Below are 21167 nucleotides of genomic sequence, written 5' to 3' on the forward strand. Positions count from 1 at the left end.
AGCAACCCCAACAGCCACCTGACAGGATTACTTTGGAGGATTGTACTATATATGGCAAAAACATGCTACTGCTGTGAATGAGATATCTTGTTCATTTCTCAATTCAGGATTCAAAGGTTGTTATGTGAATTGGGGGGGGGGATAATTCTAACTCACAAAGGAAGCCTACAGACGATGACCATTTTGCATGGGGGTCCCATTCCCGGCCTCTGTGCATGTCAGTACTCCAGGTATAAATATCCCCACCCCACATCCAAAAGGATCCGTGCATTGGCAATCGCTTGGATGAGGACAATGTTGAGTGGACAACCTGAGATGCATCAAATCCACTTTAAAGTACCATGTGTGCACAGCCTTTATGCACTTAATGAAGGAAACACAGGCCTTGCCACAACAAACACAATTGCCACATAAAAAGTGGAGCAGTCCTAAAAAATAAAAACACTCAAAAGATTATGCACAGAGTATTCAAACACATGCTTAATCTGGGTTCCCTAGAATCTGGTTTTGATTAAACTACAGCAATTCTCTGTCTAGACAAATCTTATACAGGGTAATGTTGAACTCTCTCTCCTGCTAAGAGACAGAACCCAAGACTCACATTCTTAGTGCAGATCCAAATGTTATCAAGCAGGGAGATGAGATCGATATCTAGTCCTCTGAACCCTTTGTTAATTTATGGGAAGCCAAAATGCCCATTCTAACTGCTGTTAACAGAGGGATATAACACATGTTTCCATTTGAGTGTATATACATGGAAGTGAGAACTGTGTCTTAGAACAGGGATGATGGTTGCCAAAGAGCCACAGAGCAAGGGAGGGGGCTCAAATGGCTTTCCTCACAACTTGCCCGAAGACTAGAAAGAAGTCCATGTGGGGGCAGCCCAGGGAAAAGGGTGGGGAGAAGCAGCAGGCAGGAGAAGCGCTTATTCATTGGGTAATATATTTCTATGTTGGTTTTCATAGCAAAAGGCAGCTTCAGCTACCGTCTGTGTCTACTTGATGTAGCCCAGGGGTAGGCAACCTAAGGTCTCGGGGCCACATGCGGCCCAATCGCCTTTTCAATCCAGTCCACGGATGATCAGGGAATCAGCAGGTTTTTACATGAGTAGAATGTGTGCTTTTATTTAAAATGCATCTCTGGGTTATTTTGGGGGCCTGCCTGGTGTTTTTACATGAGCAGAATGTGTGCTTTTATTTAAAATGCATCTCTGGGATACTTTGGGGTCCTGCCTGGTGCTTTTTACAGTAGTACCTTGGGTTACAGACGCTTCAGGTCACAGACTCCGCTAACCCAGAAATAGTACCTCGGGTTAAGAACTTTGCTTCAGGATGAGAACAGAAATCGTGGAGCGGCAGCAGTGGGAGGCCCCATTAGCCAAAGTGGTCCCTCAGGTTAAGAACAGTTTCAGGTTAAGAACGGACCTCCGGAACGAATTAAGTTCTTAACCTGAGGTACCACTGTACATGAGTAGAATGTGTGCTTTTATTTAAAATTCATCTCTGGGTCATTTGTGGGGTATAGGAATGCGTTCATTTCCCCCCCCCCCCAAAAAAAATAGTTTGGCCCCCCACATAGTCTGAGGGATGGTGGACCGGCCCACAGCTGAAAAAGGTTGCTGACCCCTGATGTAGCCCTATGTCATTCTACAGTAGGGATGGGGGGGTGAGAGAGTTTTGATTCAGTTCACATTTAAAGGCGAATCTACCTAATTCATGCTTTCTGAACTCAACAACACTGAAACGCACCTGCCTTTCGAAATTCACACTTCTTGTAATCTTGCAATTCAGAAAGTGGCTTACTAAAAACACGCACGGTGAAACAGCATGCAAAGAACAAATAAAGCCCTGCTGCAACAGCAACAAAAGTGGGCGAGGAGGTGGGGGGGGACAGTTTTCATAAAGAAGCAGTTGGAATATTTCAAAAGCTTGCTGGAAACGAGTCACCTTGTTCTGCCATCTGAAGAAGTAAAGGAGGAAGGTGGTTTGAGGAAACCGTCCCAAAAAGATAAAGACAAATGTGTCCTTGAAAGAGAAACTGCATCATGTTATTCACCTGTAGGGTGAGCTCTCAGCTTTGCAGTTTGCGTGAGAGATGCATATTCCAGGAGGTAGAATGCTAAGCCAGCCACTAGTCTTGTCTTTTGCGGCGAATGTCAGCAGGCTGCCTGGCCTTTAAGGGAACCCCCCATTTCTCAGGCCCTTCTGCAACATGAGGCCTACTACACAAGGATGCTAGTAAGGATCTCGAGAACACGCTCTACAAGCAGCTTGGGAAACCACTCAATTAATACACGACTGCTGCTAATATTAATATTAAAACTCTTCTTATTGCTGCTGCTCAATAAACCAGCTTCAGGAGCCTGCAGATGAGGCTTACCATAGGGTGGTTTCCATGACAACCAACAGCAGTGCAAGGTACAGCTGTTTCTGTCCAGCTATGCTTTAAAGAAAAAGGGGGATGTGGCGCAGGCTAGTGGCCAGAGAAAACTGCTGTTAGGGCAAAAGGCTTTTCCTCAATAGCCATTCCTTCTTGGAAGCGAAGCATCTGCAGCGTCCAAAATGAGGGGTTATCTCTCTGTCCCGCCCACCATGAAAAACCCACTTTAAATTATGCAAATGCCTAAATCACAGTAGTTTTTGCTCAGGCCCCAGCACTTTGTGCCCTCGATTAAACCAACAGCAAATAGCCCGCAATTAAACCCCAATCAGCTTGCCTTTTCTTCACGGCGGCTTCTTGCGGCACAATTGCCTTGGACAGTATTTCCTTGTATATTGGAGACTTTAAATAGCGACCGAACGAATCCTACTGGGGAGAAGGAAAGGGGAAACGGTAGTTATAGATTACAAGCATCCTAATTAAAATCATCTCTCCTTACAGCTGTTTGGGAGTCAAAGAGGCGGGCGGGGGGGCATGCAAGGGAAGAGAATAATGTCACCCAAGAGCACAATGGAACATCTCTTCTCCACACTACATATGTGTTATGAAAACCACTGGTTAAATGTGGTTAGAAATCTGTGGCCAGAGCACTCAGTACGAGATGGGGGAGAGGTTCTCATCCTAGGAAGGAAAAAACATCACATAAGCTCCAACGCTCCCTTCTTCAAGTGTGCATTTCAGCCATTCAAAGCCATCGAAAGGAAGTGGGAATTGTATTATTAAAGGGTATATATACTATGACTCCTTGAAGGCTATGGCCTGATATACCTTGAGTCACCCAGAGCTACTATATTATGTAAGCACCTTTGCAGGGCACATACCCTAAGTGTGGTGGGATGACCTAACTGAGATTGGAAGAAGTAAGATGGTCCTAACAACAACAACAACAACAATAATATATTATTTATACCCCGCCCATCTGGCTGGGCTTCCCCAGCCACTCTGGGCGGCTTCCAAAAAAATATTAAAATACTGTAACACATCAAACATTGAAAGCTTCCTTAAACAGGACTGCCTTCAGATGTCTTCTAAAGGTCTGGTAGTTGTTGTTCTCTTTGACATCTGGTGGGAGGGCGTTCCACAGGGCAGGTGCCACTACTGAGAAGGCCCCCTGCCTGGTTCCCTGTAACTTGGCTTCTCGCAGTGAGGGAACCACCAGAAGGCTCTCGGTGCTGGACCTCAGTGTCCGGGCAGAACAATGGGGGTGGAGACGCTCCTTCAGGTATACTGGACCGAGGCCGTTTAGGGATTTAAAGGTCAGCACCAACACTTTGAATTGTGCTCGGAAACACTGCTGCCGTTTGGGCTAGATGGCTTTCTGGTTTCTTAAATCTATTGGATCTATTGTTCTTGTAATGACACATCATTTTGCCACCATCTGCCCCAACACATTTCAAATCACATTATCAAAATTGCTGGGGCGGAGAGGGGAGGACAAATGTTGTGGTTAAACTATTTCGCTTCCTCCATCCATCTCCTGTGTCAAGCTGCAGTCGGTGTCAGCTGAAATTAAGTTTCCTGTGGTTGCATTACATTTTCTGAAAGCACACTAAGAGGCTTTAAAGTCTTCTGAGAAAGCTGAACCCCAGAGAAATAAGTTGACTATTGAACTGAATGCCACCTTTGCAACCTTCTTCATTTGGCTACTGCTCATAGTTGTCAACTTACAAATTTGAAAATAAGAGACCAGCAGCCTCAAAAATAAGGGATCATCAGCCAAAATAAGGGATTTTGCGAGCACAGGCATGTTCAACTTCTGAGCCCCTCCGAGCCAAAGGCAGAAAACCCAGCCAGCAGCCAAACAAAGCCTCAAGCAGTGGTTCCCACAGCGCAACAACCCAGCAAAGGAGATGCAGCAAGGAAAACCACCGTCACCTCTCCACTGGGAAGCGCTGAGCAAAGGCGAGTCCCCAGGCAACATGGCCGATTTAATCGGCACAAGGCATGCAAGCTCCACCCCCCAGTCATTCTTAGACACCTTATTGGGTGAGCAACGCAGCCAAGCAACACAGTTGGAGCCTCCCTCATCCCTGGCCGGCAGGGAGGGAGGGAGAGGAGCTGCTTCCTTTGAAACCCGGGAAATTTAAGGGACATCATCAATAAGGGACAGCAGCGGGACACGGCGCTGGGATAAGGGACTTTCCCTCCAAATAAGGGATGCTTGACAGCTATGCTACTGCTTCTGTAATGTTATGAGGTCAGCCAAACAGGAAAAGAGGCAGGTATGCCTTCATCTGAAAAAGAGTGCCCAGGGATGGGAAAGGGTGTGTTCGTATATAACGCTAAGTCTTGTTTTAACCATAGCTTGCTCAGCAAACCACAAGTCAGACGGTGGATGAAGGGCCATAGCTCAGGAGAAAAGCTGCTTTACACCTGAAATCCCAGAGAGCTGCTGTCAATTAGTTTAGACCACACTGAGTTAGATGGACCAACGGTTTGAAATGGCATAAGGCAGTTTCCTACGTAGATGAGCAAAAAAGTCATGCTTCATTTCCCCGAAGCTTTAGTTTGTTTTTCAGCTGCTCCAGCCTTGTGCTTCTGCAGCTTAGCAAGCATCTGAGGTAGGGTGGCCAAGGCATGATGCTAAACCATAGTTAAAACGAGCCATGGTTTGTAAACCAACACCATACCATGGCTTCGCATAATGGGTTTCATTAGAAAACAAACCATGATTAGTCTGTTAGACTGGGTTTAGATGTTCAAATAGAAGTCACAGTTCGGTCAAACAAACCATGGGTTTGCTTTAAGTACAGACCGGGCCACTTTATAGGAAAATGCCAGAGAAATTAAGAACTGCAGGTCTGTTGTACGAAAGATCAAAGCTATCCTGTTTTGTCTTCTAATTTCAAAAATGCTTCCATTGTATACGTTGGGCATTCTTAGATCTTACATAATTTTCTTCTACATAAATAGTGTATTAGTTCCTTCCTCATCAAAGCATAGCTTTGATTATATTTTTGCATGGCCAAAAAAAGGGCTGAGTCAGTCCCAAAAGGAGGTGTCCCAAGACTGTCACCAAAAAAATATTTCATGTGTTTTCTTCAAACTTCACCAGGGTAGATTCGGACAACGGGCAAATACTGCTACTCTCAAAAAGGCTTGAGTGGGAGTGATGGCGATGCCACTTGGATAACTGGGAAGGACAGCCAGCTGGAATTAATAAGCAAAAAAACAACAAACCTTCTTCATCAGCATATAAATGTGAGTCTGTGCAGCATCTAAGACATAGCGATGAGGGTGTTTGAGGCCTCTGACTGTGATGCCCATAGTGGTGCCATCAATATTGATCCAGCGCCTGGCTCCAGGTGCCAAGAAGGTCCTGAAATCGAAAATGAAAATAAAGGGGATTAAAATAAAGCTGGGGAAGAAAGGCTGTAGGGACATACCGTATTTTTCGCTCTATAACACGCATCTGACCATAACACGCACGTAGTTTTTAGAGGAGGAAAACAAGAAAAAAATATTCTGAACGAAACAGTGGGTGCATGATTTTTATGGTTCATGCTGTGGCCACAGACATGTGATCTGATGGTGAGTTTGGGGTAGCCCAATGCAAAAATCCTGAGGATCCATGTGGATCCTTGCTTTGTAACCACGTTTTAAGTGGGGAGGGAAGGAAAAGCACTCAAGGGAGCACGCGTGGAGAAGGAGCTTTTCGGTGAGCTGAGCGGGGAGGAGGGAGGGAAAGAGCACTGTTGCTTTAAAGGTATACTTAAGCTACTTGCCCTGTGCCTGGGTTTTTTTTCCATTTAACAGTTTGCAGCCTTTTCCTTCCGCTCCTTGTTTTGAGGCAGAATAGATTTGAGCAAGTGAGGAGGACTTGGATTGCAGGGGATTCACCATTAGCTGTGTAAAAGTGCTCCTCCTTGCAGCCTGAGTGATAAGCAGCCACCAGCAGCAATAGAATGGAGCACAAAAAAGTGGTAGGGGCATGTCAGGGAACTGCCATCCAAAGAACCGGAGGTGCAAAGGCTCATTGAGGTTGAGAGAGAAGTAGCAGCGGAAGAGGGAACCAGTAGAGGGCGAGCAAGAACTCCAAGGGAAAGTGAGTCGGAGGGATGGCTCAGAGACGCTTCCAGCGAAAACAGTGGGGAGGTCTCAGGACCTCCTATAGGGACACCCACTCCTCGCCGGAAACTGTCACGCCGAGAGTCCAGAAGACGTGTTTCCGTTAAAGAGCTTTTATCTTGGAAACGATTCCGAAAGCAACCACTTTCGGATTCTACTAGCGATTGACGCAGCCATGCTGGAGGGGCTCCGTCACAGGCAGAGGTTTGAAAACCTGATCAAACTCTGAGGGACTTGCATTTTACGCACAAGCAGCTCATCATCCCATCACAGCAATCCGAAAGTCTCCGAAAGCCAGCTTGTGCAGGGAGAAGGCATCATGAGCAACCCAGCCGGAACTGGAGGAGCAGGAGCAGCTGGAGGGGGTCCAAGCCTGGAAGAAAGGTACAGGGCGTTGGAGATCCAGCTGGCGCTGCAAACGGCGAGGCTTGAGGAGACGAGGGCTCAGGATGCAGAAAAGGGAAAGGAGAAAACCACCCCGCTCGTCAGAAAGGTGCCAGGATTGGTGCAGAAATTCGGGGGGGATCCCAGGAACTATCATGCCTTTAGAACAGAGATGCAATACGCTCTCAACCTGCAGTTTGATGACTTCCCCGACGAGGAATCGCGAGTGGCTTTTGTAATTGGCCATCTCGAATCGGGGGCGAAGGACTGGGTTAGACCCCTGATGGCAGCGAATAATGAGATCCTAAAGGACACGAGGAAGTTTTTTCGTGCCATGGACCTGATGTTTTCCAGCGACATTGAGCAGGGGGTGGTGCGAAGGCAGTTAATGGCTTGCCAGCAGGGAAGCCGATCTGTCCGTGAGTACTGGACTGAGTTTACTATGCTGATTCATAAATTGGGGTGGGACCTATCGGCGGAACCCATCCAGATGCTTTTCGAAGAGGGGCTTTCTTCGGCCGTCAAAGATGAACTTTCCCGGGGGCCCAGGGCGGAGTCTATGGATCAGCTGACCAAATCTGCGCTGTCCATAGGAGCGCGCCAGGAGGTGAGGGCTTTGGAAAAGCGGGAAGGGAAAGGAGACCGTTGGAGGGAGCTCCGCATTCCAGACATTCCAGAGCCACCTTTCCCGCCGGCAGAGCCGATGGAAGTTGGAACAGCGCGGGCGCGCGCAGTTTCAAATCCCAGTGAAGGGCGGAAGAAGGAGGGAAAGAGCGCCAAGAGATGTTATCTCTGCCAACAGCCAGGGCACTTTGCCAGAGTCTGCCCACAAAGAAAGGAATAGCAAGGAGCAAGTAAAAGCCAACGCCTGGCTGCCACCGTCGGGGCACAGCAGCCAGGCCAAAGAGCAGTGAAAGTGCCCACGCCGGAACCTCCCAGACCTGCTTTAGTGATAGAGGTGTTACTAGAACTGCCAAACGGACACCCACTAAAGATCAAGGCGCTTTTGGATTCAGGCAGCTCCTGTAATTTCATGAGTAAGGAGTTTGCAGCTGAGCACCAGATACAGACCATCCCTTTAAGTAACCCCTTGCAGGTGACTACGATTGACGGCAGAGAGCTGTTGGGGGGAGAAGTTAGCCAACAGACTGTCCCGATGATAATGAGGGTGGCAAGGCACACCGAACGGATAGCGTTTAATGTGGCCACCTTGGGAGGAGCTCCCATCATTTTGGGGATGAGCTGGCTGGCGCTACACGATCCGCTAGTGGGCTGGCATCAGAGGGTGGTCTCCTTTGGGTCAGCGCATTGCCTAGAACACTGCAAGGAGGGGAAGGTTCCGGGAGGAGCCAGAGTCACCCTAGCCGGGATGGAAGTAATGGACAAAGGGAAGGTGCCCCCGCAATACGCAGATCTGAGCAACGTATTCAGCGAAAGGGAAGCAGACAAACTGCCACCGCATAGACCCTTTGACTGTCAAATCAACCTACTCCCTGGGGCCCAACTCCCAGTGGGCAAGCTGTACGCCATGTCAGACAGGGAGATGCAGGAGCTGAGGGAGTTCATTGACAAAAACCTGAAGCGAGGTTTCATCAGAGAGTCCCGAGCGGTGGGGGGCAGCCCAGTGTTTTTTGTGGACAAAAAAAACACAGATAAGCCGAGACTTGTGTGTGACTTTAGGGCCCTGAATGCAGTGTCGGAACCCCTGGCTTTCCCTATGCCCCGAATTGATGACATTTTGACCAGGGTAAGGAAGGGAAAGATTTTTACAAAGCTGGACCTGCGGGGGGCGTACAATCTGATACGCATAAGGAAGGGGGATGAATGGAAGACCACCATGTTCACCCCTTTGGGAGCCTTTGAATACCTCGTTATGCCCTTCGGTCTACAAGGAGGCTCCGCGTGCTTTCAAGCTTTTATTAACCACGTTCTGGGACCTTTGCTCTACAAGAATTGTGTGGCCTTTTTAGACGACGTGTTGGTGTATTCGGAAGATGAGGAGCAGCATGTGAGGGACGTTCGAGAAGTGTTGGGCAGGCTGCAAGCCAACCAGCTGTGGGTGAAACTGGAGAAGTGCCAGTTTCATACCAAGGAGGTGGAATTCCTGGGGTACCGCTTGTCAGACAAGGGATTGGCCATGGATCCAGGCAAGGTCCAAGCGGTACTGGAATGGAAGACACCGAAGACCAAGAAGGATGTGCAAAGATTCTTGGGGTTTGGAAACTTTTATCGGAAGTTCATCAAGAACTTTGCCCACTTGACGGCGCCCATCACCGACTGCCTCAGCAGCAAGAAGAAATTTGTTTGGACGGCAGAGGCGGAGCGAGCATTTGAAGAACTGAAAAGGGCTTTCGCCTCGGAAGAACAACTTCTGCATGTGGATTTACGAAAACCCATGAGAGTGGAAACCGATGCATCCGACCGGGCGGTAGGGGCGGTACTTCTTCAACCGGGGAGGAGTAAGTCGGAGTGGAGACCGTGTGCCTTCTTCTCGCGGAAGCTGAATAAATCCGAGAGGAACTACACGGTGTATGACAGGGAACTACTTGCCATTCACGAAGCGTTCCGGAGGTGGAGACATTTATTAATTGGGGCACAACACAAGGTGCAAGTGTGCACCGACCACAAGAATTTAGAGTATTGGAGAACAGCTCGAGTGCTCAACCAACGACAAGTGAGATGGGCACAGGAATTCTCCAAATTCCACTTTGAAATTTGTTATGTGCCAGGCCCAGAAAACGTCAGGGCGGACGCGCTCTCACGCAAACCAGAGTATTGGGAAGGGGAGGGGGCGATCGAAGAGAGACATGTCATCCCTGAGGACCGCTGGGTGTGTGGGGCGGCGCTGGTGGGGCAACGAGAACTGGTAGAGGAAACGGAAAATGATGAATATGCCCAGGATAAGCTCAGAGGTCTCAGGGGGGAGGGCGAGAGCCCCGGAGGTTTTGAGGAAAGAAATGGGGCATTGTATTACAAAGGGGCACTGTATATACCCGAAGGTGAATTGAGGGGGAGAGTACTCAAGCAGTTGCACGATAGCCCCACGGCGGGACATTTTGGGCAACACAAGACCATGTGGTTGGTTACCAGGGAATTTTGGTGGCCCAAGGTGAGGGAAGATGTAAGGGAGTATGTAAGAGGGTGTGACCAATGTCAGCGAGCCAAAGGGGAAAGAAGGGCGCCGGCAGGGTTATTAGAACCATTACCCACACCAGAACGGCCTTGGGAAGCGGTATCAATAGATTTTATGACGGATCTGCCGAAGTCCAAGGGGAAAACAGCCATCATGGTAGTAGTAGACCTGTTAACTAAGATGTGCCACTTTGTAGCATGCTCACATGCAGTCACAGCGGAAGAAACAGCGAAGTTGTTTGTAGAACACATCTTTAGGTTGCACGGGGCTCCCTTGAGGGTGATCTCAGACCGCGGCAAACAATTTACTTCCAGGTTCTGGAGGAAGCTCATGAGCTTGCTGCACGTGGAAGTCAATTTTTCAACTGCCCGGCACCCTGAAACCAACGGGCAGGCGGAAAGAGCAAATGGCATTCTTCAACAATATCTGAGGTGTTATGTCAATGACAGAGAGAACGATTGGGTCGAAAAGTTGGCGCTGGCAGAATTTGCCTACAATAATGCGGAGAATGTGTCCACAGGGATGAGCCCCTTTTTGGCTAATTACGGGTGTCACCCCAGGGCATTTCCAGGGGAAGGAGGGGAGAGATGGAGCGTCCCAGCGGCTGAACATTTTGTAGAAGAGATGGAAGCGATCCATCATCAGCTCCAGCTCAACTTAGAAAGGGCCAAGGCACAATATAAGAAGCAGGCAGACAAGAACAGAAGGGAAGGTGAAACCATAAGGGTGGGGGATCAAGTGTGGCTGTCAACCCAAGGGTTGCCGTTCAAAGGGGGTTGTAAGAAATTGAGGCCCAGAAGATTGGGACCCTTTGAGGTCATTCAGCAGGTCAACCCGGTGGCTTTCAAACTCCGGTTACCCAACCACATGAAATTGCACCCAGTGTTCCACAGGTCGTTACTGTCACCATACAGGGGGGGACGTGAAGGGGAGCACGTCAGGGGACCAGCCTTGGAAGAGAGGGAACGCCGCAACCATGTAGCGGAAATCCTCGATTCCAGGTGGAAGGGAAATCAGGTGGAGTATTTGGTGGCGTGGGAAGGGGAACCGGAGTCAGAAAACACCTGGGTGATTGCAGAGGAAGTCAATGACGAGGTTTTAACAGAAACGTTCCACCAAAGATTCCCGAGGAAACCTCAGCCGGTAGCAAGGTTTAGGAGGGAGTATTTCGGCACCACCGACGAGGAAGAGGAACTGGAAGGGTTCGCGGAGTCGGAGTTGGAAGAGGGAGTGGACTCCGATGACGAAGAGTACCGAGAGACCAGGGACAGCAACAAGTGGAGGGAAGTGTTCGAGACTTCGGGAGATGAGGGAGGTTCTTTCAGGGGTTTTACCTCCTCACCGCCCGTAGGGGAGGAGACGGGAGGGGGTGAAGGGGGCCCTGGAGGGGAGGTGGATGTCAGGGAACTGCCATCCAAAGAACCGGAGGTGCAAAGGCTCATTGAGGTTGAGAGAGAAGTAGCAGCGGAAGAGGGAACCAGTAGAGGGCGAGCAAGAACTCCAAGGGAAAGTGAGTCGGAGGGATGGCTCAGAGACGCTTCCAGCGAAAACAGTGGGGAGGTCTCAGGACCTCCTATAGGGACACCCACTCCTCGCCGGAAACTGTCACGCCGAGAGTCCAGAAGACGTGTTTCCGTTAAAGAGCTTTTATGTTGGAAACGATTCCGAAAGCAACCACTTTCGGATTCTACTAGCGATTGACGCAGCCATGCTGGAGGGGCTCCGTCACAGGCAGAGGTTTGAAAACCTGATCAAACTCTGAGGGACTTGCATTTTACGCACAAGCAGCTCATCATCCCATCACAGGGCACTAGGACCCAGACAATGCTTGAATCTATCCTGCCTGAAAACAAGCTGCTCCCTCCCAGCGGATCAGCTGAGACGCGGGGATTTGCGAAGTTTTCCCCTCTCCCTCATCCCCAGCCTTTTTTCTTTAACTTCCTGGTTTTTACTGCGTGGCTCAGAGCTCGAGGTTGGTTTTATTTTGCTGCTGGTTGCTTAAATTTTATCTTTCCTGCCGTCCCTCTGCAGCCTCATTGCTCTGTTTAGAGAGCTCACAGACCTTTGCTAGCGTCTGTCCCTCCTCCCGTTCCCTCCTCCCGTGTAAGCGGCTGCTGCCCGCTTTGCTGCCATGGCTCTCCTTCCCTCCCTCCTCCCCGGCTCCAGGTCGCTTTAAAGCAAGCAAAGCGAGAGCCTCGTAGAGTGTGTAAGCAGCTCCCGCTTTGCTTGACTGACGGCAGCCATGGCTCCGATCCGTGCATTCGCTCCTTAACACGCACAGGCATTTTCCCTTACTTTCTAGGAGCAAAAAACTGCGTGTTATGGTCCGAAAAGTACGGTACTTCCTGTTTGAGGTAGCTCTAAATGTTCACCCGTCGACCGACGGAAAGCAATTCTTACTCTTTGACGTGAACAGGTATCGCTAAAGGTCTCCTGTTATCTCAGACACTGCACATGTACCTAATGATGTGTAGTTTTAATGCCACCAGTCCTCCACTGGAACCACTCCAGTGGCTCCAGCTGACATTTCACTTAGGATACAGTGGTACCTCGGGTTAAGAACTTAATTCATTCCAGAGGTCCGTTCTTAACCTGAAACAGTTCTTAACCTAAGGCGCGCTTTCGCTAATGGGGCCTTCTGCTGCCACTGCACCACTGGCGTGCAATTTCCGTTCTTATCCTGGGGCAAAGTTGTTAACCTGGAGCAACCACTTCCAGGTCAGCGGAGTTTGTAACCCAAAGCGTTTGTAACCCAAAGCGTCTGTAACCCAAGGTACCACTGTATTCTAAAGACTCCTCAGTGCAAAAGTCTCAGGCCATGTAGATAGTCTTCCAGCGCTAGAAAGAAGAACGTTCCGGCATGGCTTATTGCCTGGCAAACGTGCTTACAATCATATTCTTAAGATGAATTTGTGTGACCCTTCTTCTCCCCGTAAAGTAGCTTTTTTTTTTTTTCAACTATCATGTGGCAGAAATCTATGTGCAACTAGGTCACATGAAGACTTCTGCATGGATTTACCAGTGCTTTGAAATCCTACTAAAAACATGAAAGAAATTGCAACTCAGCGTTTCGTTTCATTAATTTTTTTTACAAATGTAGGAAAAGGACAGCAGGGAAAGTTTTTGTAACACTATATACTGTGCTCACTTGTAAATTTCTTCTGCTTTTTCTTTCACCTTGGATTGGTCTCCATACTTCAGATCTTCACAAGCTTCCCAAAATCCCAGATTCTCCCCTGAATTAAAAGAGAAAGGAAAATAATCCTGCGTGATATATAATATTTTAAGTCAATAGCCTAAATCGGCTGAATGTGATTCTAGTGTGGTGATGCAAAGGGAGACCCTGAATTGGCTCTTCTATAAGCTGTTGCAGAGATTTTCTTATTTCTTCCTCATGGAAAGTTGCCCTTCCCAGAATTCTTGCTTTTGCACAAATGTCAGAAGTACGGGAGCTTTCTCTGTCTTTGTATCTGGGCATACTCCTTCTTGCCCTATTCATTTGTGGCCTTGCAGATACAGAGAGGAGCTACAATATGCAAAAAGCTTTGCGTTTTCAAGCCCTTTTAATACATCACAGCAGCCCCTTTGTGGCGGCAGGCTTTGTATTGTTTTATGTCTTGAGCCACTTGGATGTAAAGCCATGGGGAAAAGCTACAATGGACAGGTTTGTACTCTTTGCACTGTTACCTCAGGGCACCTCACCTATTGTAAAGGGAGAAAGGAAGCAGGGGTTTTTTGGAAAATGAGATTCATCTCAGGGGAGCCACATATGACATCGAAGTCCTCCGGCACTTTAAAGAGGAGCTAGAGAGGTGGAAAAGCAGAGACACAATTTGACACCCACCGCTGAACTCTTTCTTCAGGAACAGCTGGAAGTTTTGGCGGCCTTTGGGATCCCTCATCAGCTCGCTAAAATTGAAGGCCCATCTCTCCACTCGTGATTTGGTGGGGATTTCCACCCTGCAGAAGTTTAATGGCAAAGAGATTGCACTGTTTCTTTCTGAAATCATTTCCTGTGAGATTCAAACAGTCTATCTATTTGTGTGCTTTAATAGAAAGCAGAAGCCCCATGCGCAGGCACACACCCACACACACCACACAAACACACACACACACACACACACACACACACACTCCACACATACCAGGTTGACAGCATAGAGATTTCCCCTCTGCTTTCCAATACACCACAATGAGCTCTCGAGTCCAAGTAACTAGTAATTAAGCATTGTTGCATATAGCAGGATGATGATGATAATAATAATAATAATAATAATAATAATAATAATAATAATAATAATAATTTATTATTTATACCCCGCCCATCTGGCTGGGTCCCCCCAGCCACTCTGGGCAGCTTCCAACAAAACACTAAAATACAATAACCTATTAAACATTAAAAGCTTCCCTAAACAGGGCTGCCTTTAGATGTCTTCTAAAAGTATGGTAGTTATTTTTCTCTTTGACATCTGGTGGGAGGGCGTTCCAAAGGGTGGGCATCACTACCGAGAAGGCCCTCTGCCTGGTTCCCTGTAACTTGGCTTCTCGCAGCGAGGGAACCGCCAGAAGGCCCTCGGCGCTGGACCTCAGTTTCCAGGGAGAACAATGGAGCTGGACTGAGGCCGTTTATACACAAAGCATCTGATTCTAATTTGATTCATAATGCAATAGCTTCACTGAGCAGGTATTATTGATTCCCATTGTCCAACGACAAAGCACGAATCCTAATTACATTTTGGAGAAGGCACACCGTAACAAGGAGGCATATATTTGCGTTGGCACCTGCAACTAACACCAGAGCATGCTCAGATCAGCTCTTCACCCAGGGTGAGAAGTGTGCAGCCCTAGACCTAACTTCCTGTAGGTGGCAACAGGGGAGAGACAGGAAAGAAGGCTAAACAGAGAGGATGCAGTTTGTCTCACCTGTGTTTAGCTCGTCCACTTTTGCCAACCACTGGTTTCAGCTACTTTCCACCACTGACTCTGACTCTGTCCACCAACGGCATGGCTGCCAACAGATTATTCCTGACACAGCATAGTTCTCAATAACAACAACAACAAAGATTCTGCACCCCTCTCTTAGGCCAACATTCATGAGGCTTGAAGCAGCTCTTTTTGAAAACAGGTTTGTAATGGGAAGGTAAAACCTATCTCGGTCAGGAATGCTCATCTGTGTTACAAATGCCTCTCCTCTGCTTTCCAAAGACACATTTTCCAAAACCAGGGGTCTGCAACCTTTAAGACAAAAAGAGCCACTTGGACCCATTTCCGAAGAAAAAAAAACTGGGAGCCGCAAAACTTGTCATTATAAAAATAATTTTTTTGTCACTTTTTTATTATTTCTTTGTTTGACCCCTCAGAATTACTCCTCCTCATAGAAATTAATGTTAAATTAACAAGTTACCTTGTGTGTGTGTGTGTGTGTTCTTCACTCCCCTTCAAAACAGTGACCAGCGTACATGCCCCCTTTCAATGCAGTGACCAGCGTACATGCCCCTTACAATGTAGCGGGCGGGCGGGAAGGTGACGTCAGGACGGTGCGTGACTAATGCATGCACTGCCCCCATGCGACGTCACAGCCAGTACAGCGCCCGCCACAGTGGGGAGTGTCAGGGCGCACAATGCGCCTCCTCCCCTCGCTATTATCCGCCCCGGAGCCGCGGCAAAGATGTAAAAGAGCCACATGCGGCTCCGGAGTCATGGGTTGCTGACCCCTGTCCAAAACAATGTACTGTAAGAACCGAAACACGGTCATCCTTCAAAATGCACACTTGTTCTTCAGCCAAGTAACGTGAATATAATGCATATAACGGAGATAAAGTGTTCGTTATATAAGGGGAAATTGCTTTGCCAAAAAAAAAAAGTGTATATCAAGCAAAATTGCACAGAAACATACTTAAGGAGAAATTTGCACAAAAAAGGCTGGTGAATTTTCATGTGAACTTTTTTTTTAAAAAAAAAAAATCTCAAACTGATGTGGATATGTGGAGAATTGTGCTTAAGATTGGGAAAATGAGAGCCTAAGAGAAACTGAAACTGACAGATTCATCCCTGCTTAGGTAAAGCCACTGTAACTCACAAAATGAATGTAAATGTAGTACGTACAGCTTTGCGTTGTAATCCCAAAAGTCAACCTCATCTGAGATCCATGGGTTGCTGGGGAGGCATCCTGAGATTATGCAGTCATTGGAGCGGAACTGTTCACAGTACTTCACAATTCTGAAAACATTGGAGATGAAAACAAGGTGATCATCTGTGGGCAACATCATAAACAGCACGGTAGGAAGGAAACTACGAATGACTTCAACGACTGCACAAGATGAAGGACGTTCTGTGCTGTGAATTACAACACTTGGAACCTCCCTACCTAGCCCAACAGTGATTTTTATACCCGTCATTTCACAAAGCAGTTACAAATTCTGTGTTGGTTCTAAGCTCACTGCTCCATTACATGCATATGCCTATGGGGAACTCAAAGCTGGACAACACATTCCAGAATATCACCTGGCAAAGCCCAGCCTGTACTCCACCACTTTGGAACGCAGGTGAAGGATCATGGGTTTGAATGTACCCCTGAATGTATATTAAAAAACCCACCTATTTAGCAGAAAGCAACTACATGGAGCGAAAGTGGCATAGCCTAGCCTTCCTGTAGATATGATAGTTTCTCTCTAGAAAGCTATTTTAACATGGGAGATTATTAAAACCTGCAGTCTGAAGTGCCAATGTCCAGGAAGAGCTGCACCAAATGATGTTTCTAGGCAACCAGTTTGCTTAATCATGCAATGAGTTGATGGGAGCTGGGCCTCCGTTAGCAGACACTCAACCTGGCAGGTATCCAACTTCGTGCTATCTTACTTTAAAAACTCAAAAACCTGGCTGCATTCCTGGTGTTTGCATGCTTCGGTGCAGGCATGCACCTGGACTTTTTTTCAACCTGGCAGTGCTTTCCAGCTATTGCTTGCTCATGCATGCCAGAAAACAGACAACCGTTTTGGCTGAGGAGGCCAGGTGCAAAACCGTAAAGCGATCCTGCACTTTCTTCAATAGTTGTGCAGAACAGGGAATTTTAGCAAGTGTGATTTGACGTGCATCTGGTCCCCTTAGCTTTGGCTTCTCTCTAGGCTAATAGAAAGCTCCTGCTTCTAGATGCTTCCGCTGGGAAAGATTCTGTCCCCCTGCCCTTTCCCAGCCTGTGGAGGATGGGGAGCATTCGGTGGCCCAGCCTGACAAAGAGCAGGAGAGTTCAGGGGGGAGATTCACATGGCGATGTCTCCCAGGGGCAGGCAGTGTATCAGGCAAAGAGAAGAGACTCCCCACTGCCCTATTCCGTTCAGGCCAGGAATTCTTGAACGGAGGTGGATTCATGTAACTTAGCCTTGAATAGATGAGCCTTCCAACTCTACAATTCTATGGTTCTATGATCTGAGATTAGAAAGAAAGGCTTCCAGGTCAGAAAGGGCAAAGCTCGAAACAGATACCCTTCCTGCCATTTCTTTTCTTTTTAAAATAATCACTAGCTAAATCACATTATTGAAAGTATTGAATTAGGGCCTATCCACGCTGACCTTTGGGCCCACCCTTTCTAGACAGTGGCCTGTGCTGTGACACTCGTGTGTCGGAGCATTTTTAATTTTTTGCCCTGAGCTTTCCCCACGAAAACCCGCTCTTTAAAGCTGAATCGGAGCAAGCATCAATTCAGGTTTTCTGTGGATTGACATTTGCTCTGATTGAGCTTTAAAGAGTGGGTTTTCAAAGGGAAAGCTCCAGAACAAACAAACAAAAAATGGGGTGGGTGGGTGTGCTTGGACAAAAAGCTTTAAGTCACGGACTGCGCTTGGAAAGAGTGGCGGAAAAGTTAAGTGCGTGTAAGCCCTCAATCACTAATAAATGGAAGGGCATAATATGCTATGCCTTAAAACAAAGTTAGCACTTACCCTCCCAGGGAGACAGAGGACTTTACTGTGGTTTTCATTATGGCCTGCTGGTAGTACATGATCTAAGCAGGAAAACAGTTTCATTATGTCAGCAGAACCACAGGCGCTTGCGAGAAATCCTCATCCACCAAGAAGCTAGCAAGAGGTTTCCTAGGTGAGTGTCCAGAAATCAGCTTCCTGCATTGTAAAATTCTCACAATGGAAATACAAGAAGTTGAAGCAGATATCATTTGGAAGGTTCCATTCATGGAGGAGAAGGCTATCAGAAGCTACTAGGGCCTTTTAGATGTGCTTGTGGGAGCAGGGCTATTGGATTAGCTTTTGTTTCATTATGCGTTTTGTGTTCTCTGTGATCGTCGGAGGAAGGGAGGTATGCAAATTTAATAAATGATAATGTTGATGATGATGATGATCAGTGGTATGTGGTGAAACTTTTCATAGGCGAACAGTTAGGGCCAGAGGTGCCAGTTTGTGAGGGCGATGTCACATGAGCAATGTTTTGATGTCCTGACGTTGCGCATGTGAGCATTGCGCCTCCCTCCCTAAGCTGGGCAGAAGCTTCCTGGGCTTTGGGAAGGAGGCGCCACTGATTGATGATGATGGCCACATTCAACCTCCTCTGTCAGAAGAAGAAGAAGAAGAGCTTGGATTTGATATCCCGCTTTATCACTACCCTAAGGAGTCTCAAAGCGGCTAACATTCTCCTTTCCCTTCCTCCCCCACAACAAACACTCTGTGAGGTGAGTGGGGCTGAGAGACTTCAGAGAAGTGTGACTAGCCCAAGGTCACCCAGCAGCTGCATGTGGAGGAGTGGAGACGCGAACCCGGTTCACCAGATTACGAGTCCACCACTCTGAACCACTACACCACACTGGCTCTCAGAGGGATCGTGTCCCCAAATGCCAGTTGCCAGGAATCACAGGTGGGGAGAGTGCAACAAAAACAAAAAACTCTACACTTGCACTATATAAAACCCTACTCAACAGGAAGAAATATGATTTAGAATATGAAAGACAAAAATGGAGTTTAGAGTTAGGGGTACAGATAACAAATGATATATGGGAGTCAAGTATAAAATCAACAGAAATAGCCTCTATGGATCTAAGACTAAGACTTCTTCAACAGAAAATAATATTCAGAGTCCACTGGACTCCAGCAAAATTATACCAGAAGAAAATAACAAGTGCAGACAACTGCTGGGAGTAAAAATGCGAACTTAGTACATATGTTGATTAACTGCCCGATGATAAGATCATTTTGGTGTGAGGTGAGGATATTTATAGTAAGAGTAATAAAAATAAATTGTTATTTAGGGGAATTGAATTTAATTCTAAATTATATTACGGAAATGTGGGAGATTTCAAGGGAGCAAAAAAAAATAATGGGTGTACCGTGCTATATTAGAAGGAAAAAAACTTGTTTTGATGAATTGGAAGAGCCGCAAAAAGATTCCATTGAGCACATGGATTGATAATATGGACAGATTAGCTACATACGAACAAACTGCATGTCGACACAAAATAAGAATGGATAAATATGAAGAAATATGGAACGAATCCGCCTTAAGCGATAAGGCGGATATTGGTGGGAAGTAGGGGGAGGAGAGAGAGGTGGGGAAATATTGTTTAAAAAGGTGTAGTCATAGGTATATTTGTATTCAAATCTGAATTGTCAAATTGTGTTATTATTGTTATTATGGTTTTTGTTGTATGTGTCTTTTGTGGTTGACGTTTGTATCGAAAAAAATGGTTAAATAGTGTGTGTTTTTTAAAGTCCTGCTTGGAGGCTTCCCGTAGGCATCTGGTCGGCCATTTTGAGAGCAAACCGCTGGACTAGATGAGCCCTTGGCCTGGTCCAGAGCAGAGCTCTTCTTCCATCCACGCATCCCCTGCTATGCAAAGAGCCCAGTCTGGGCTATTCCTACCGTCACCTCCATCTGCAACAATGTGAGGCGTGGCTAGTCAAGGGGACCAACATGGGATGAAGTCACAAACACACACACTTGTGCATGGGTGGGTGAACTGTGAGGGCTGTACATTAATTGACATGTAAGTGCAAATGTCTCAAGCTGGTAATTTGGGCTGAGCATTGGTAGCTGGGGAGTCGGGGAGCGAGGGCAAAGAGCTGTCCCTGCAATTAAACAGCATGTGTGGACTGAGGGGTTACCAAACCTTCACCAACGATTAAATAATTTTGAATTTTATATATCTTACCATGGCAGGGGGAGGATTTTAGATCTTCTGCACCAAGGTATCATGAAATACTGTTGGAGGGGAAAGCTGTTGCCACGCCAAGGACACAAGAGATAGAAAACCCAGATTGTAGCTCCCCAAGAATCCTTATCTGGCTGCCTGTAAAGCAGAAGTACAAATCCCTCCCTCCCGGGATCGTTAAGGACGATATTCCCTTGGAGTTGATTTGCTGGAGGCTGCATGCTGGCCTTGAATGGGACCAAGCCCAATGGCAGATGGAGACCAGGGGTCAAAAGTGGGTGTGGCCAGCCCTCCTCTCATTCTGCCATCTTGTTTTCTTGTCATCTCTCTTTCTGCCACAGTCTTCTCTCTCCCCCACCCACCACCCCCTGCCACAGCATGCTGTGAGAAGTGGAAAACTCTTGCCAGCATTCATTTTAATGGGTCTACTTTGAGTAAAACTTAGTTGAAGGCTTGTGAGTAAGGTTTCAAGGAAAATGAGGTTTTTACCAGGACTGTATTATTACTCGTTATTAACAGCAACAACAATCACTGATTAATATGTGGGAAAGAAATTACCTCTCTCCTGTAAACATCCATGGTTTTTTTCTGTAAAAGAAAGGAACACGGTAGCAAAATAATAACAACAACAAACAACAACAACAATAATAATTGACTGGGTGTTCAAAAAAGCTGTATCTGAACAAATAGTGCATTGCTCTCTACACAACTCACTTTAACAATTAGTGCTAAATTCAGACTAGCATCTACTGAGCCTATTTAACAAAGAGAACATTGATGTGAAGAGTTTTCCACCCGCTGTACGATTTTGTAAAGCCTAACTTTGCAGATAGTGTTGCCTGTTCCCCTCTCAGCCCATATATGTGTGTGCATTTAATTACAGGGTTATTCTAATGGAGCTAATACAGATTCATTTAGGAGACAGGGATTAGATCATTCAGTATTAGTTAAAGGCGACAGGAACTGACATATTGCAAAACATAAACATAGCAA

General features: G+C 47.0%; 1 protein-coding gene and 1 long non-coding RNA gene across 5 annotated transcripts in view; both read right to left on the reverse strand.

The window, feature by feature from the left end:
* The window catches only part of RGS9 (regulator of G protein signaling 9), a 72718-nt gene that overhangs the window by 13347 nt on the left and 38204 nt on the right, over positions 1-21167 (reverse strand). For 3 of the 4 annotated variants that reach the window (XM_081899673.1, XM_081899675.1, XM_081899674.1), the window contains 7 exons: positions 20733-20762; positions 17962-18023; positions 16130-16243; positions 13869-13984; positions 13173-13260; positions 5620-5758; positions 2717-2805 (listed from right to left, as the gene is read on the reverse strand). In XM_081899673.1, coding sequence (XP_081755799.1) covers positions 2717-2805; positions 5620-5758; positions 13173-13260; positions 13869-13984; positions 16130-16243; positions 17962-18023; positions 20733-20762 — 638 coding nt within the window. Of the gene's footprint in view, positions 1-2716; positions 2809-5619; positions 5759-13172; positions 13261-13868; positions 13985-16129; positions 16244-17961; positions 18024-20732; positions 20763-21167 lie in introns of all 4 variants that reach the window. The other variant, XR_014165315.1, reaches the window with a different exon arrangement.
* On the reverse strand, positions 14310-16123 carry LOC309363628. Its single transcript, XR_014165489.1, has 2 exons — positions 15757-16123; positions 14310-15252 (listed from the first exon to the last, which is right to left on the reverse strand). It is a non-coding gene; the product is annotated as an uncharacterized lncRNA (long non-coding RNA).

Source organism: Podarcis melisellensis (assembly GCF_964234715.1).
Source record: "Podarcis melisellensis genome assembly, chromosome: 2".
Taxonomy (NCBI): Eukaryota; Metazoa; Chordata; class Lepidosauria; order Squamata; family Lacertidae; genus Podarcis; species Podarcis melisellensis.